This window comes from Engraulis encrasicolus, chromosome 15 (genome assembly GCF_034702125.1).
Source record: "Engraulis encrasicolus isolate BLACKSEA-1 chromosome 15, IST_EnEncr_1.0, whole genome shotgun sequence".
Classification (NCBI taxonomy): Eukaryota; Metazoa; Chordata; class Actinopteri; order Clupeiformes; family Engraulidae; genus Engraulis; species Engraulis encrasicolus.
The window spans coordinates 54,488,273-54,506,117 of record NC_085871.1 but is presented as its reverse complement, the minus strand read 5'-3'; the positions used below and the strand labels follow the sequence as shown (position 1 = coordinate 54,506,117).

Here is a 17,845-nt window from a genome sequence, read left to right as displayed (position 1 = left end):
TTACATCCACCCTCAAAGAATAAATCCCAACAGCAGCAAAGTCACATCTTGAACAACGAAGAAAAAGAAAAAGAAAGATAGTCAATGTCACGTTCAGTCAGAGTCAGAGGGCCTACCAGATCCGTAGCGCTAGCATACTCCAGTCCGGGATTTCCTCAGCAAGCAGCAAACTTTCTCTTCTGTGGTAATAATCCGTTTCCAAGGCAGAGAACAGAGTTACCGTAGTAAAGTGTGTTGGTCTTGCAGATAATCCACAGGAAAGATTTTGGTCCCAGTGCAACAGCGAGAGCGACAACTTGTAGGAGAAAATAACAAAACGCACGGGGAAAGTTCTCCAGAGAAAATCAGCTGGATACTTGGCTCCGCCATAATGCTGGCTTCTTCTTTGGTTTTATACAAAATCTAGTGTGACAGCGCCATTCTGGCTAGTGGCGGGTTTTGGGTATTACACCAAAAAGACAAGGCAGGGATTTTGATAGGGAACTCTTGACATAAGAAAAAAAACGAACTCTGACATTGGTTTCTGAAGGCAGAGGTTGTTACATTCCTCCCCTCCTGGAAAAAGCCGCACTGTATGGTGAGGCGTCTTAATCAAGGTCCTCACTTAGGAATCCTTGAAAATCTTCATCATCACTACTCTCTGCAAGTATTTCCCATACTCGTTTCCTTTGAGCAAGAGAGTCAGTAAGCGAAGAATCAGCATCCTTAAAGACGGGTAGGAGAGAACTTTTGACATCATCACTCTGAGTTGGATGGAATCCAAGAAACTCGTCGTCCTCACTTTCCTCTAAAAAGAGTTGTAAGACCTTGGATCTTTGATCATCTTCCACTTCCTTAGCAGTTGGATAACAAGGTTTCAAACGTGACACATGGGTCACTCTGAGGTCTTCGCCAGTTTCTTCCAGAACAATCTCATAGTTGAGAGGGGTTAGTTGCCTTACAATGCGATATGGGCCTTGCCATTTGGGAGCCAGCTTGGCAGAAAAAGCTTTCTCTGCCTTAGAGTAGGGGTGTGACCGCATCCAGACTCGATCCTGTTCCTCATAGAGCACGTCCCTCCTGGTTTTGTCGTAGTGTGCCTTTTGTTTCTCCCGAGCCTTAATTAGCTTCTGATCCACATAGTTTTTCATCTGGCTCATTTCTGCAGCTTTTTTGTAGACGGGAGATTCTGGAGAGCAGGCTGGAGTGCTACTTCCTGGTGGCTGCAACAACATGTCCAAGGGTCCTCGGAGTAGCCGATTGAGATTCACCTCTGCAGGCGTCACGCCGGTAGACTCACTGACAGCAGTGTTTAAGGCAAACCGGAATTCGTGGAGGTGTTTGTCCCAGTGTTTGTGATGGTTACCAACGTAGGAGGAGATCATAGTCTTCAGGGTGCGGTTTACCCTCTCGGTCATGTTTGTCTGGGGATGATAGGCCGTCGTCATTTTGTGTTTAAGTCCCCATTGGCGGCAGACAGTCTGGAAGAGGTCAGAGACAAACTGGGACCCTCGGTCAGATAGGAGGTAGTCCGGAACACCCCAGCGAGTCAGAATCTCTTTGATGAGAACTCGAGACACAGTCTCAGCTGTGGCAGTGCGTAGGGGAAATAGCTCCACCCAACGAGAGTAGTAGTCCACAAAAACCAGTAGGTGGACGTTATTTGACGAGCTTCTTGGTAAGGGGCCCATCAAGTCCACACCTAACATCTCCCAGGGTCGGCTGACGATGGTTTGTTCCAGTTTTCCAGGTGGACGCCTGCATTCAGGTTTGTAAAGCGGACAGGTGTGGCAGTTCTGTACAAAGTTCTTCACGTCGACACTAAGGTTGGGCCAGTACGCCAGGGCATGTATTCGTTTGTAGGTTTTGAATCGACCCAAGTGGCCAGACAGGGGATGCGCATGAAAAAATTCCAGGAGCTGAGTTCTAAGGTTTTCTGGAATGTAAGCTTGGTACTGGATTTTGTGGGGCAAGGTAACCACCCGGAACACCTTATCCTCAATGATGGTAAATCTGGTAACCTTGCTAACATCCACATCTCCAGAGGTCAGGATTTCATCATAGACTTTCATGATCTCCGGATCAGATTGTTGGGCTTGCCAAAGAACATCATCTGTTATGGGCAACTCCTCTCGGTCCTCTTTCTGTGCAGGCATGACTGCAGCACATGTCAAGGCAGTTGGCTTAATGTGGTCAGTTGGAGCTCTGGAGAGGGCATCGGGTACAGTATTGTATTTCCCTTTACGGTACTCCACAGAGAAAGAGAACTCCTGTAGTCTCAGAGCCCAGCGTATGAGACGGGTGCTGGGTTTTTGAGTCTTAAAGACCCAGATGAGGGATGAATGATCAGTGACCACTGTGAAATGTCTGCCCTCCAGGTAATATCTCCACTTTTCGAGGGACCATACCACTGCCAGACATTCTTTTTCGGTGGCCGAGTAATTGCGTTCGGCTGAATTGAGGGCACGGCTGCCAAAGGCAAGAATCTCTTCACTTCCCGAATCTGTGCGCTGCACAAGCACAGCCCCCAGTCCTACGTCGCTTGCGTCAGTGTACACAGTGAAGGGCAGACTGAGGTTGGGGTGACCCAGGATGGGTGGAGAGACCAAGTGCTGTTTTAGAGCATCAAAGGAGGCCTGGCACTCTGGGGTCCAGGTAAACTTCGCTCCCTTCCTCTTAAGTGCATTTAGAGGATCAGCCAGTTTTGAGAAATTGGGCACAAACCGATGATACCATCCAGCCATGCCAAGGAACCTCTGAAGTTCTTTCAAGTTCCTAGGTACTGGAAACTCCTGAACAGCCTGTGTTTTGGCTGGATCGACAGCGATGCCTGTTGCGGATACCACATGTCCGAGGAACTTCAATGAGGGACGGAAAAAGTGGGTTTTCTTCATGTTCACCGTGAGGTGAGCTTTTCGTAGTTTGTCAAGGACAGCTTGGACGTCCAGGAAATGTTGCTCTATGGAGGCGGAGTATATGATTATGTCATCAAGGTACACAAAGCATATTTTCCCTCGCAATTCCCCCAACACCTTCTCCATTAATCGCTGGAAGCTAGCGGGAGCATTCTTCAGTCCAAACGGCATAACCTTGAAATGGTAAAGGCCGCTGCGGGATATGAACGCAGTCTTATCCGTGGAACTTCCATCCATCCTGACTTGCCAATACCCGCTGTTGAGGTCAAGAGTGGAGAATACCACTGCTCCAGTGAGAGACTCCAGTATTTCCTGGATTGTCGGAATGGGGTAGGCATTGGTTTGAGTGACCAAATTCAATTTCCTGTAATCCACACAAAATCTGTATCCACCAGTCTTCTTGGGGATTAAAACTACAGGTGATGCCCATGCAGAAGAGGAAGGTTCAATGACACCTGCCTTCAACATTTCTTGAATGAGGTCATCCATAATTTTTTGTTTCACCGGAGAAGCTCGGTAAGGCTTTTGCCTAATTGGAACCTCATGACTCACGTAGATTTTGTGGCTTAGCACATTTGTTTGACCCAACGCATTGGTGCACACATCACTGTTCTGTTTCAACTGCAACATTAGCTGTTGTCTCCCCCCCCCCTCAAGACAAGCATCACGACAGGCCATGCCTATAAGGTCAGTCTCATCAGCACATAGGGGGTGTGGGGCCATGGCAGAAAAGAGTGCAACTGAGGGGTGCCACTCTTTGAGTGAGGCACCTTCCTGCAGGAAGGAGAACCTTTCATGGGGTTGAAACCAGTACATATTGTTCCTGACATCAACTTGCAGGCCAGTAAAGAAGATGTAGTCTAGCCCAAGAACAACAGGAAAAGCCAGTGTCTGTGCACCGAGAACTGCCACTGGTAGAATAACTGGAGCTGATTGCACAGTCAACTCTACTTCACCCCAACCAAGGGGTTCACGGGCACCACCATCTGCCAGATAAATGGGACCTGTAGTCCATGGCTTGAGTTCATCATTTGGCTTACGCACGTTTAACCACAGCTTTTCATTTAGCAGAGTGTAGGATGAGCCCGTATCCAACATTGCTGGGCCCTTCCAGGACTCGATCTTCAGTGGAACAGTTAACTGCAGAGGCACACTCAGAGTACCAGATGGAAGAGAGTCGTCTGTGAGATTATCATGACCAACTGAAACAGCAGCTTGTGTGTCAGCAGCGCTTGAACCTGGTTGAGGTGGAGAAGATTTATAGGGCTTTTTGTGACTAGAAGTCATTTGGGAGCAAGAGGCAGGTGCGTGCGACCCCTTACAACGCCAACAGTATGGTTGGGGTGGCTTAGACGTGGATGGCAAACTCTGTGCAGGGTTGGGTAGTCGGGGCTGGGGAGCAGACTGGATCTTTTGTTCATATTGACGCTGATTCTCCTTGTCTCTCTCCAATTGTTGCCCCAGGCGGACCAAACCATCCACAGTCTTGACACCGTTGCTTCTCAATTGACTTGCAAGTTGAGGGTTGATGTTCTTTAGGATCAACTTAATGACTTCCTCCTCCTGTATTGCGGGCTTCCAACGTTTGCATAGGGCGCGATACATGTAGGCGAAGTCCCGGATGCTTTCATTCTCCCGTTGAACACGAGTCCTCACTCTTTCTGCAAGTTCATCCTCATAATTCTCTGAGAGAAATGCAGACAGAAAGCTGCGCTCAAAAGCACTCCATGTTGCAATGTCAGCCCTAGCAACGTCCCACCAATCTCTTGCAGTTCCATGTAACACATTTCGGTAACGCTTTATTTTACGGTACAGTATTTACTATGTACTTTCTGGGTAACAACTGGGTAACAGAGGGAAATTACATGGTACCTAGAATGTAAAAAGAGGGTAATTACGATGTAAATACTGTGTAATTACAGGGGGAAAAAAACTCAAAAGTTACCATGAAACTACACTGTGTATTTTCTGGGTAACAAATGGGTAACAGAGAGAAATTATCCAATTGTTATCCAGAAAATACACAGTGTAGTTTCTTGGTAAGTTTTGAGTTTTCCCCTGTAATTACATAGTATTTACATCGTAATTACCCCCTTTTTTCCATTCTAGGTACCATGTAACTTCTCTCTACGGTACAGTATTTACTATGTACTTTCTGGGTAACAACTGGGTAACAGAGAGAAGTTACATGGTACCTAGAATGTAAAAGGGGGGTAATTACGATGTAAATACTATGTAATTAGAGAGGAAAAACCTCAAAACTTACCATGACACTACACTGTGTATTTTCTGGGTAATTATTGTTTGATGGCAATTTAAAAATGGATGAAAGTACTACCTATTTACCTCCTGTTTGTTTTACAGCAGTACCACATTTAATTACTAGGTTAATGTGCTGCTCTGGATGGTAATTACACAACTCCAAAGTCAGAACTTACAAGGAACAGTATTTCATTGTAGTTACTGTGTTTATCACCATACATACCCATTTATTGCATGGGTAAATGTGGTACTTACCTGACAAAACAATTGCTGATGTCACACATTGCCATGGGCTTTATCTTCATTCTTGTAGCCGTTGAGTCAAAAGTGTTTGGTAAGTACATGGTAGGTTTCTGCACTGTTACCAAGTAACATATATTTATTTACCAGGTAAAGAAGGGGAAACTGTACTGTAAAGTAAAGCGAATGCTCTTACCAAAGTATTACCAATTTCTTACCAAGTAATTAAACTTGTTTCATAAATCATGTAAGTACATGGTAAGTTTCTGCACTGTTACCAAGTAACATATATTTATTTACCAGGTAAAGAAGGGGAAACTGTACTGTAAAGTAAAGCGAATGCTCTTACCAAAGTATTACCAATTTCTTACCAAGTAATTAAACTTGTTTCATAAATCATGCAAGTATATGGTACCTTTCTGCACCGTTACCGAGTTTCAGATATTCAGTTACTAGGTAAAGAAGGGGAAACTGTACTGTAAAGTAAAGCGAACGCTTTTACCAAAGTATTACCAATTTCTTACCAAGAAAATAAACTTACTATGGTAAGTATCTGCACTGTTACCAAGTAACAGATATTCAGTTACCAGGTAAAGAAGGGGAAACTGTACTGTAAAGTAAAGCGAACGCTCTTACCAAAGTATTACCAATTTCTTACCAAGCAATTATACTTATTTCATGTATCATGTAAGTACATGGTAAGTTTCTGCACTGTTACCGAGTTACAGATATTCAGTTACCAGGTAAAGAAGGGGAAACTGTACTGTAAAGTAAAGCGAACGCTCTTACCAAAGTATTACCAATTTCTTACCAAGCAATTATACTTATTTCATGTATCATGTAAGTACATGGTAAGTTTCTGCACTGTTACTGAATTACAGATATTCAGTTACCAGGTAAAGAAGAGGAAACTGTACTACCAAAGTATTACCAATTTCTTACCAAGAAAATGAACTTGTTATATATCATGTAAATACATGGTAAGTATCTGCACTGTTACCAAGTAACAGATATTCAGTTACCAGGTAAAGAAAGGGAAACTGTACTGTAAAGTAAAGCGAACGCTCTTACCAAAGTATTACCAATTTCTTACCAAGCAATTAAACTTATTTCATGTATCATGTAAGTGCAAGGTAAGTTTCTGCACTGTTACCGAGTTACAGATATTCAGTTACCAGGTAAAGAAGGGGAAACTGTACTGTAAAGTAAAGTGAACGCTCTTACCAAAGTATTACCAATTTCTTACCAAGAAAGTAAACGTGTTTCATATATCATGTAAGTACATGGTAGGTTTCTGCACTGTTACCGAGTTACAGATATTCATTTACCAGGTAAAGAAGGGAAAAAAATACATCAAAAGCAAATCAAAGCATTATTGTGGAAATCATTTTTTTTATTATTGTATATTGTGGCAAACGACAGTATTGCAACTATGCTGCTCATTGGAACTGTGCTGCTTATTGCCAAATTTTATTATGTTTAGGTAATAAACTAATATATACTAGTATGAATGTAACCCACTACTAGGTATGTACACGTCGATGATAGGCCAGGTTCAATAGCTAGAGAATAAAGACACTAGGCTCTGGGAGAGTGCAAAAAGATAAGTGCAATTAAAAGACACCACACAAGGATATACTTTTTTTCTTTCTTTAGTTATGAATTGCAAGGTAGAAAATATGTACATATTCCCAAAATAAAAGAAAAGAATTGACCCTTTAAAATAAAATAAAATGAATTGTCCTTCAAAAGTGAGTAATTGTCTGTTTTCCAAAAGTTGGGAACAGTCCTTTAAATCAGTCCTTTGAATCCTCAAAGAGAAAAGAGTTCCTTTCAGTTGTTCAAGAAAAAAAAAAGAAAAAGTAGTTCCTTTATAGTAGTTCCGTTCAGTTCAAGGCCTTAGTTCAGTTTGTAAACCGTTAAAGTAACAACTCAAGTTAGTCAGTCAGTGTTGTTGTGACACAGGCAGGTCACAACCCTACCACATATGCGCCATGTACAATGACACAGGACAGGATCCGACTCAATGGGGTGGGTGGCTCGCCATCAAACGCAGTCATCAATCCACAGCGGAATCCAGGTTCAAAAAACGTCACCTGTGTAACCATACCCTTAGTTAAGCTACACATGTACACAGGACAATGTTCACATTTCTTATCAAATATCAGTTCAAACAGTTTAAACTTAAAGTAGTTGTACACAGGGGTGGAAAGTAACTAATTACATTTACTCAAGTATTGTACTTGAGTAGCATTTATGAGTAGGCCTACGTTGTACTTTTTAAGTAGTTTTTAAAATGAAAACTTTTACTAGTATTTGAGTACATTTGACCCAAGTAGTTAACTCAATTAACACTGGAACCTGGCCTGAGTACTGAGTAAAAAATAGACAAAATGCCACGCAAAATAATGCCACAATCTGCCGGAAATGAAAGATTATGCAGGATGGCACACAGCATTTCCACGATTGTACTATCTTGGATCAATGTATTGGATGATGGCTGGTGCCAAGCAAGAGATAGAGGTTATGGAGGACGATATTCAAGAAAAAGAAACATTAAATTGTCGAGAGGAAAGCTAATTAAATGTAACTAAGTACTTTTACTCAAATTGCATTTTTAAGTGAAGTACTTTTTACTTTTATTTGAGTAGATTTTTAGATAGGTAGGCCTACTTTTACTCGAGAAGGATTTAGGCAAAGTAAAGATACTTTTACTTGAGTACAAATTTTCTGTAGCCTACTCTTTCCACCTCTGGTTGTACAACATTAATATCAATCTTCTCAAAGGAAAATATATGGAAACCGCATAAGCTTACACTTCATTTATACTGAAAAGCATTGCATACCATTCAGTTACATAACCATTATCAAATAACAGGATGAATACTATGAAAAACATCACTCGGTACTGAAACCGCGGGAATTACACACAGATATTGCCGAGCACAGTAAGTCGTTCAGACCTCTCCCCTCGCACGTGATGGGTGCGTGATCACAAGCATGTGAATTACAGGCAGCTCATTCCAAGCTTTAAACTTACTCAATTCAACCAAAATATACCCTTTTCACACTAAACACAACAAGTATTAACAAAACAAACTGCAATCCTGAAGTTTCACCGAAGTATTTCACACAGATAAGCAATAACACTCAAGTTACATCAGTAGGGAAAATAAGTTACAGGTGGTTGCCTTACCGAGACGATTCAACAGAAACAATACACGACGAAGCGCAGCTTCTTTCTCTTCAAAACACAAAAGATTTACAGAGCAGGTCGCTCGGTGGTCCAAAAGGAAACTTAGAAGTAGTTATCATTAACTTAGAATTACTTTTCTATCAATATCTAGCTCCAAGGTGGAGCAAAAGAAACGGAGTCTTCAATTCAGCTTTGGAGCTCTTCTCAGGGAGCTTGACTAGAACGGCTCTACGGAAAGCTGAATGCGTGGAAACGCATGTCAAAATAAAAGTCCCATAACGTAACTGTCACAGTAAAAGTTAGGCTATATCAAATATATGTTAATCGTGTTTTTAACAATAACAACCCATCATTCATGAATTGCCTTATCAGTATTATCACTATTTATTATCCCATTTTACTATTTATGCTATTTAATCAACCACCTTTTTAATATGCATTTGTCAACTGGGTTACATGAACATAGTAAGTTTTGCAGCTAAAAATGCCTGTTTCTGGAAATTAAAAATTGAGGATCATGGAGAAAATCCCCGTTTTCATTTTTTCCATTGATGAAAAATGCAATGTTTGCTGTCATAATACCTAGAAATTGAAAAGTGCTATTCATGAAAATGGAAATGAAGAATGGGCAGCAGGAATTCTGGAATGAAATAATAGGCCTAATAATAATAAAATACAGTGCATCTGTGTGTGTGTGGAACAAGGCAGCCATCCGAGTTGGCAGCAGAAATACACTCATCAGTCCAGGCAATACTTTCTCTAGTCTTGTATTGTAAAAAATGTAGGCCTGGTCTGATGAGTCTTTATATCTGCTGCCAACTCGGATGTTAAAGTGATACTGTCCCATGTTTGGAAATGAGCTCGTATTACACTTCCCCTTGAGTTAAGTTATTGGGTTTTACCTTTCTCCTGTACTTCCTGCCGTTCTCTGACTACAGCAGTGCAAATTTCATTTCCATGCTAGCAATTAACACCGAGTCCTATGAGAACAGTTTTCCCTTCTTTACCTGGTAACTGAATATTGGTAATTTGGTAACAGATGTACTTACATGATATGAAGTATAATTGCTTGGTAAGAAATTGGTAATACTTTGGTAAGAGCGTTCGCTTTATTTTACAGTACAGTTTCCCCTTCTTTACCTGGTAGCCTAACTGAATATCTGTAACTCGGTAACAGTGCAGAAACTTACCATGTACTTACATGATACATGAAATAAGTATAATTGCTTGGTAAGAAATTGGTAATACTTTGGTAAGAGCGTTTGCTTTACTTTACAGTACAGTTTCCCCTTCTTTACCTGGTAACTGAATATCTGTTACTTGGTAACAGTGCAGATACTTACCATGTACTTACATAACAATTTTATTTTCTTGGTAAGAAATTGGTAATACTTTGGTAAGAGCGTTCGCTTTACTTTACAGTACAGTTTCCCCTTCTTTACCTAGTAACTGAATATCTGTAACTCGGTAACAGTGCAGAAACTTACCATGTACTTACATGATTTATGAAACAAGTTTAATTGCTTGGTAAGAAATTGGTAATACTTTGGTAAGAACATTCGCTTTACTTTACGGTACAGTTTCCCCTTCTTTACCTGGTAAATAAATATATGTTACTTGGTAACAGTGCAGAAACCTACCATGTACTTACCAAACACTTTTGACTCAACGGCTACAAGAATGAAGATAAAGCCCAATGGCAATGTGTGACACCAGCAATTGTTTTGTCAGGTAAGTAGGCCTACCACATTTACCCATGCAATAAATGGGTAGGCCTATGTATGGTGATAAACACAGTAACTACAATGAAATACTGTTCCTTGTAAGTTCTGACTTTGGAGTTGTGTAATTACCATCCAGAGCATCACATTAACCTAGTAATTAAATGTGGTATTGCTGTAAAACAAACAGGCAAATAGGTAGGCCTACTTTCATCCTTTGTTAAATTGCCATGCATCAAACAATAATTACCCAGAAATTACAGCGTATACTTTCGTAGTAATTCACGAGATATTTTCTTCTCAATTACATAGCATCTATGGGCAGTCATGGGTGAGCGGTTAGGGTGTCAGACTTGCATCCCAGAGGTTGCCGGTTCGACTCCCGACCCGCCAGGTTGGTGGGGGGAGTAATCAACCAGTGCTCTCCCCCATCCTCCTCCATGACTGAGGTACCCTGAGCATGGTACCGTCCCACCGCACTGCTCCCCATGGGGCGCCACTGAGGGCTGCCCCCTTGCACGGGTGAGGCATAAATGCAATTTCGTTGTGTGCAGTGTGCAGTGTTCACTTGTGTGCTGTGTCACAATGACAATGGGAGTTGGAGTTTCCCAATGGGCTTTCGCTTTCATCTACTAGTAACCCCCCTTTTAAATTTTAGATACCATATAATTCCTGTCTGTGACCCAATTGTTACCCAGAAAATACACAGTGTAAGTTTCATGGTAAGTTTTGAGGTTTTTCCCTCTAATTACATAGTATTTACATCGTAATTACCCCCTTTTTACATTCTAGGTACCATGTAACTTCTCTCTGTTACCCAGTTGTCACCCAGAAAGTACATAGTAAATACTGTACCGTAGAGAGAAGTTACATGGTACCTAGAATGGAAAAAAAGGGGGTAATTACGATGTAAATACTATGTAATTACAGGGGAAAACTCAAAACTTACCAAGAAACTACACTGTGTATTTTCTGGATAACAATTGGATAATTTCTCTCTGTTACCCATTTGTTACCCAGAAAATACACAGTTTAGTTTCATGGTAACTTTTGAGTTTTTCCCCCTGTAATTACACAGTATTTACATCGTAATTACCCTCTTTTTACATTCTAGGTACCATGTAATTTCCCTCTGTTACCCAGTTGTTACCCAGAAAGTACATAGTAAATACTGTACCGTAAAATAAAGCGTTACCCACATTTCTCAGGGTGGCAAGCAGCTCTTCATCAGAAAGAGGATGCAAAGCCAGATAATCATGACACTTTTCAAGATACAGTAGGGGGTCTGAGGTGTCCTCTGCTCTCCCAAAAAAAGGAAATTGAATTTTAATAGGTTTCTTTCCAGTATAAGGCCCTCGTGGCGGCCTAGACACGTTCGGGTCATCAGGGGAACAAAATGATGGACCCGAATTCATGGTGGACTGGAGTGGTGGCCTGTCACTGGGCAGTTGGGCAGCTGGGCATTGATCATCCGTTGTGCATACATACGGTGAGGAGGGGTTTGTCTGAGCAGACACATTAGGAGCCTTTCCACCTACTTCCATTGTAGACTTGAGCTGGGCAATATCTAGGGCCAATCCGTCCAGACGTTGCGTGCAGTGACCAAGGTTAGCCTGCAGGGGGCTCCAGGAATTAGCATTCATTGATAATGAACCGAGCTGCTGCGAGCAATCATTAAGTCTTGAATGAATCTCGTGCAACGATGTGGCTAACGGTGCAAGCACAGTGTTCAAATCTTTGAGAACTTCCGCATGATGATATTTCAGACGCCAGTTTAAAGTTGCTGTTAATTCTGTCCGCACATAATCCAATTGCTGTCTCAACATATGTTTCATATCCTCTGCCCCCTTCACAGACATGTTTGTGACTTGTCGTGTGTGAACATCCATTTCTTTCCGCATCTCCATTGCATGGCGACTCAATGTAGTCATCACATTTTGATGATTGCTGCTCACAGCATCCATAAGTAGTTGTACACTGAAATTAGAAACAGAGCTTTGTGCTGCAGGGAAGTTTACTGTGGAGGAGTGTGGAGCTGTAGGCAAGGCTGAGGTCATAAACTGCATTGATGTGTTTTCCAATAATTCCATGTCCACAACAGAGTGATTGGTGTCGTAACGGTCATTCATTGCAGTTGCTCCACTAACAGGAGGTGAGTGTTGCAAGGGTGGCTTTTGCATGGTTTGGTTTCCCAAAGCTTGAATAGGGGGTAGGGAGGTGGGTAATGGGGCTGTGGGTAGCTGATGAGTAGTGGATGGTAACTGACCAGAAGACGGCTTATGAGTAGTAGGTGGCTGTTGAACAGTAGATAACTGATGAACAGTAGGCGGCAAATGCACTGTGGGATTCATGTGAGACAGCAGCCCAGGGGATAAGGTAGACGGAGTTGCAGTGGTAACAGCAGTTGGCATGGTGTAAATAGCATGAGGGATTCTGTCTGAAGATGACACAGTTTTTTGAACAGCTGTAGTGGAAGAAGTCACCGGGCCTTGGGGTTGTGGGACTTGAACCCCAGCTTGGCTGGTTTGCGTGACAGGCCCTTTTTTGGTAGCCATTTTGGGCAGGCTACTAACTGGAGTAGCCACTGAAGCAAAGCAATGTACTGAAATATGTTGCTAGTGCTGGTATCACTTGTACAAAAAAAAAAATTGTTGCAAAATAATTTCCTTCGCCAGGCAGGTTAATTTATCTGGGGTGCCATTTTATGTAACGGTTTTTCCTTCAAAGTTTGCCGGGGTGCCAGACAGCTTAAAAACTGTCAATATTTTTTTAGGAAGTGAGTTTTAAGTCACGTCAGGTCGAAAAACCGTCACAAGATTACATGTATAATGCATACAGCCAAATGAGCATAAAATGCAACATGTACCCTTTTTTAAATATCCCAAAGTAGTAGCGCAACACTTGTCAACAGAGCATTAAACATCAAAAAGGACACTCAGCAACCAACCAAATTTCATGCTTGCAGTATATTGTTCACCCAAAAGTTCATTCAGTTCATACAGTGTAGTTCAGTTCAGAGCAGTAACGAGTTCAGTCCATCACCAAGAAAATCCTTTCCATACGAAAACAACATCTTTCCCATTTAGATTCACCACGCAAAAACGAACAGTTCCAATACAGTCTTTACATCCACCCTCAAAGAATAAATCCCAACAGCAGCAAAGTCACATCTTGAACAACGAAGAAAAAGAAAAAGAAAGATAGTCAATGTCACGTTCAGTCAGAGTCAGAGGGCCTACCAGATCCGTAGCGCTAGCATACTCCAGTCCGGGATTTCCTCAGCAAGCAGCAAACTTTCTCTTCTGTGGTAATAATCCGTTTCCAAGGCAGAGAACAGAGTTACCGTAGTAAAGTGTGTTGGTCTTGCAGATAATCCACAGGAAAGATTTTGGTCCCAGTGCAACAGCGAGAGCGACAACTTGTAGGAGAAAATAACAAAACGCACGGGGAAAGTTCTCCAGAGAAAATCAGCTGGATACTTGGCTCCGCCATAATGCTGGCTTCTTCTTTGGTTTTATACAAAATCTAGTGTGACAGCGCCATTCTGGCTAGTGGCGGGTTTTGGGTATTACACCAAAAAGACAAGGCAGGGATTTTGATAGGGAACTCTTGACATAAGAAAAAAAACGAACTCTGACATTGGTTTCTGAAGGCAGAGGTTGTTACAACACACACACACACACACACACACACACACACACACACACACACACACACATACACACCGTATCATACCTAATATGCATAATATTCTCAGGAGTTCAACTACAAACTGTCGCTCTAGGCGCCCAAATCGCTTTTGTCACACGACTCAATACAATACAGCACGCTCCTATTCCTGTCTTTAGGAGACCAAACCTGAGTACACTCCTTTGGAGACCAAACCTGAGTACACTCCTTTGCATAGTTTCATGCTAATAGTCTCTACTTCTCTTCTCTCTCTCCCCCCCCCCCCTCTTCTCTCCTCTCCCCTCCTCTCTCTCTCCTCTCCTCCCCACCCCCCCTTCCCCCCCTCCTCTCCTCTCCTCTCCTCCCCTCTCTTCTCTCTCCACCCGCCTCTCCTCTTCTCCTCTCCTCTACTCCCCCTCTCCTCTCCTCTCCTCTTCTCTCTCCTCTCCTCTACTCTGCTCCTCTTCTCTTCTCCTCTCCTCTTCTCTCGAATCACCCCCTCTCCTCTCCTCTCCTCTCCTCTCCTCTCCTCCCGCTCTCCTCTCCTTTCCTCTCCACCCCCTCTTCTCTCTCTCTCTTCTCTTCCCTCTCTCTCCTCTCCTCTCCTCTCCTCTCCTCTCCTCTCCTCTCCTCTCCTCTCCCCTCCTCTCCTCTACCATCCCTCTCTTCTCTCCTCTATCCCTCTCTTCTCTACTCTACCCCCTCTTCTCTTCTCTCCTCTCCTCTCCTCTCCTCTCCTCTCCTCTCCTCTCCTCTTCTCTCCTCCCCCTCTCCCCGCCCCCACCCCCCCTCTGCTCCCCTCTCATCAGGTGCGGGTGGCAGCAGTCGTTTCGGGGGGGGTGTTGGGGGGGTAGCGGGGGGTGGTAACGGAGGGGCGGCGTGGCAGTTCCCCGGGGGGCTGGGGGGGCTGGGAGGCGTAGGGGGCGTGTCCTTCTGCAATCAGGGATGTGCCAACTCCTGGCTCGCGGACAAGTTCTGTGACCAGGCATGCAACGTGCTCACCTGCGGCTACGACGCCGGAGACTGTGGAGACGGTAAGAGGGTGTGTGTGTCTGTGTGTGTCTGTGTGTGTGTGTGTGTGTGTGTGTGTGTGTGTGTGTGTGTGTGTGTGTGTGTGTGTGTGTGTGTGTGTGTGTGTGTGTGGCTTTTGTACATGAGGCTGTATGATGCTGTACAGTAGAGTTTTGTGCTGCGTAGGGCTGGGCGATATGGAAAAAAAACAATATCACAATATGGATTACTTTATATCACGATAACGATATATATCACGATATAGCACAATTACATTTTCAGTTATTCTCTTTATTTGCTCTTTATTTTTTCATGTCGCAAAACAACCTTTCTTTAAAATGGATCTTTTTATTCTTATTTTTACAGTTACATGAACTTATAGTGTGTATTGTGACAACATGAAATGTAATTAAATGATATTCAATTGTATGACATTGATAAAATTACTATCACGATATAAACGACATAGGAGAATGGTCACGATATACACTTTTATATCACGATAACGATATATATCGTCATATTGCCCAGCCCTAGTGCAGCGCATGTCTGCTGTTCAAATGCTGATGCCATTGATGCAGAGCCACGTAACAAAGAAGTTGTATTATCTCTCTATTGTGTGTGTCCGTGTGTGTCCGTGTGTGTCCGTGTGTGTCCGTGTGTGTCCGTGCGTGTGTCCGTGCGTGTGTCCGTGTGTCCGTGTCCGTGTGGGTGTCTGTGTGTCCGTGTCCGTGTGCGTGTGTGTGTGTGTAGAGCACTTCAGTGATCTGTATCGTGTGGTGCTGATGAGAAACCAGAGTCTCTACAGTCTCCCACAGGGGGAACTCAGACCGTACTTCAGCTTCAGTGGAATAGCACACAGAGCTACTGAAGCACAGGTAATACACACACACACACACACACACACACACACACACACACACACACACACACACACACACACACACACACACACACACACACACACACACATACGTATACATATACACTCGCCTCCAAAAGAGTTGTCGCCTATCCATCTGTTCTCAGGCTAATAACCTGACTTTCAATTAATCACTTGGCTTCAGAAGTCACTCATATGAAAGCTACAACCCTCTCGAATGAAAATGAATGTACAAAAATACATTTCATGCACCAAAGAAAGATTGACCCTTTAATGAACACAGACAGGGCAGATTTTCAGTTTCGTCGCCTATCGAACACAATGTGAAAATGAGCAGATAAGTCACTTCAAAACACTTCAAATACGCAGATCGGGTGTCATACTTAATCACTGAATCACTCTCACCTCTCCAGAAAATCAACTTTGGCCTTAGGTGTATGTTTAGGGTCATTGTAATCATGGAAAGCAACACAATGAAAATCAATGGAGTTAAATGAGAGATGGTGACATATTTGCTATTCGTAGAGCAATACATTTTTAACTTCATGATGTAATCAATGATAAAAGCCCTCACACACCAGCAGCATGCATGCAGCTCCACATAAGAGCTGTATCCCTCCCATGTTTGACTTTAGGCACCATGTATTTATTCCAAATTCTTCACCTTTAACACCAAAGAAGTCTCTCCCACTGTCCTGTCTCAAAAAAGCCAGCAAAGAGTATGTCAGGCCTAATTCTGACAAAAATGAAGGCTAATGGGACTCATACTCTGAAGTCAAGATCCCAAGATCAACCATTTTAGAACTGATAGCATCAGAACTATATGGTGTTGTAGATGAAGAATATGAAAAAAGAGAAATGGTGCATAACTTGAAACATGGTACAGATACAGCTCTTATGAGGAGCTGCATGCTTGCTGCAGGTGTCTATACCGTCTTTGAGCAGCAGCTTACCATGCGCCAGTTATCACAACATAGATTCCATGGATAGAATAACCTTTCAAAAATGTGCGACGATTAGTCCGGTGCGACGTATATATGTTTTTTTCATCTTCAAAATGCATTTTTGGGCCGTTGCGACTTAAACTCTGGAGCGACATATAGTCCAAAAAATATGGTAACGCCCCATCAGAAACAATAGGTAACGAATAACCCATCCCAAGTAGTATCTACATTATAGCCCACATATTTTCAGAAGTTCACTAAGAGAAAAAATAAGGTTTATTCTTAGCACTACTACACAACGCCTTTTAAAATTAAGACATGCTCCTCAAATGCAATGGTAAAGCACTTTAATGCAGTTTTGGGACGAGGTTTGCACAGTTTTCCCGCCGTGTCTGCGATTTTCTTTTAGCATTTCTTTTGCTAAACGCAAAAGGGCTCTGCTGTGCCCTTACCAAAACCATCCCTAACACTAACCTGCCAGTAAAGCCATGTTTCTGCTGCTTTACTTTTGCCAAGGACAGCACAATAAGCAAGAGACTGGCGAAATTGTTGCGAAATTGTGCCCTGACCAAAACCATCCCTACACCTAACAGGGGTTTGTGAAGCATGCCTTAACTTGATGCTACATTTTTTATTCTACTGGCGCGCCGGTGTACCAGACTCTCACTGTTTCAGTTCATGTCATCAATTTTGAAAATGCAGTCGAAAAAGCCATTCACCTAGCTCGTATGACGTCTGAAGTAGGTGGGGTTAACACTTTTCCGTGCTCGACTCAATGGCTAACCAGAGCTAGCCATGTTAGCTTGACTTGACAACCTCCATAGGATTGAATGTCGGTGGTCCGGAAAGTGGTCTTGGTTGTCTTGAAATGTCCAGGAAAACAGTTAAAATCCTTAATCCATTTGTAATGAAAAAAAGCATTTTTTCTAGATGCAAATCCATTATGATTCTGTTTTGTCGTCAATCCAAACGATTTTGGGCATAATGTCACACATGGGGAAACTCGTGAAGAAGTTCTCTATGAC

The 17,845-nt window shown here is 42.7% G+C and overlaps 1 protein-coding gene across 1 annotated transcript in view; it reads left to right on the top strand.

The window, feature by feature from the left end:
* Positions 1–17,845, top strand: part of gnptab (N-acetylglucosamine-1-phosphate transferase subunits alpha and beta) — a 68,509-nt gene that overhangs the window by 24,044 nt on the left and 26,620 nt on the right. Inside the window, exons 12-13 of the mRNA XM_063217823.1 lie at positions 14,792–15,016; positions 15,747–15,871. Of these exons, the coding sequence (XP_063073893.1) occupies positions 14,792–15,016; positions 15,747–15,871 (350 nt within the window). The remainder of the gene's footprint in view (positions 1–14,791; positions 15,017–15,746; positions 15,872–17,845) is intronic.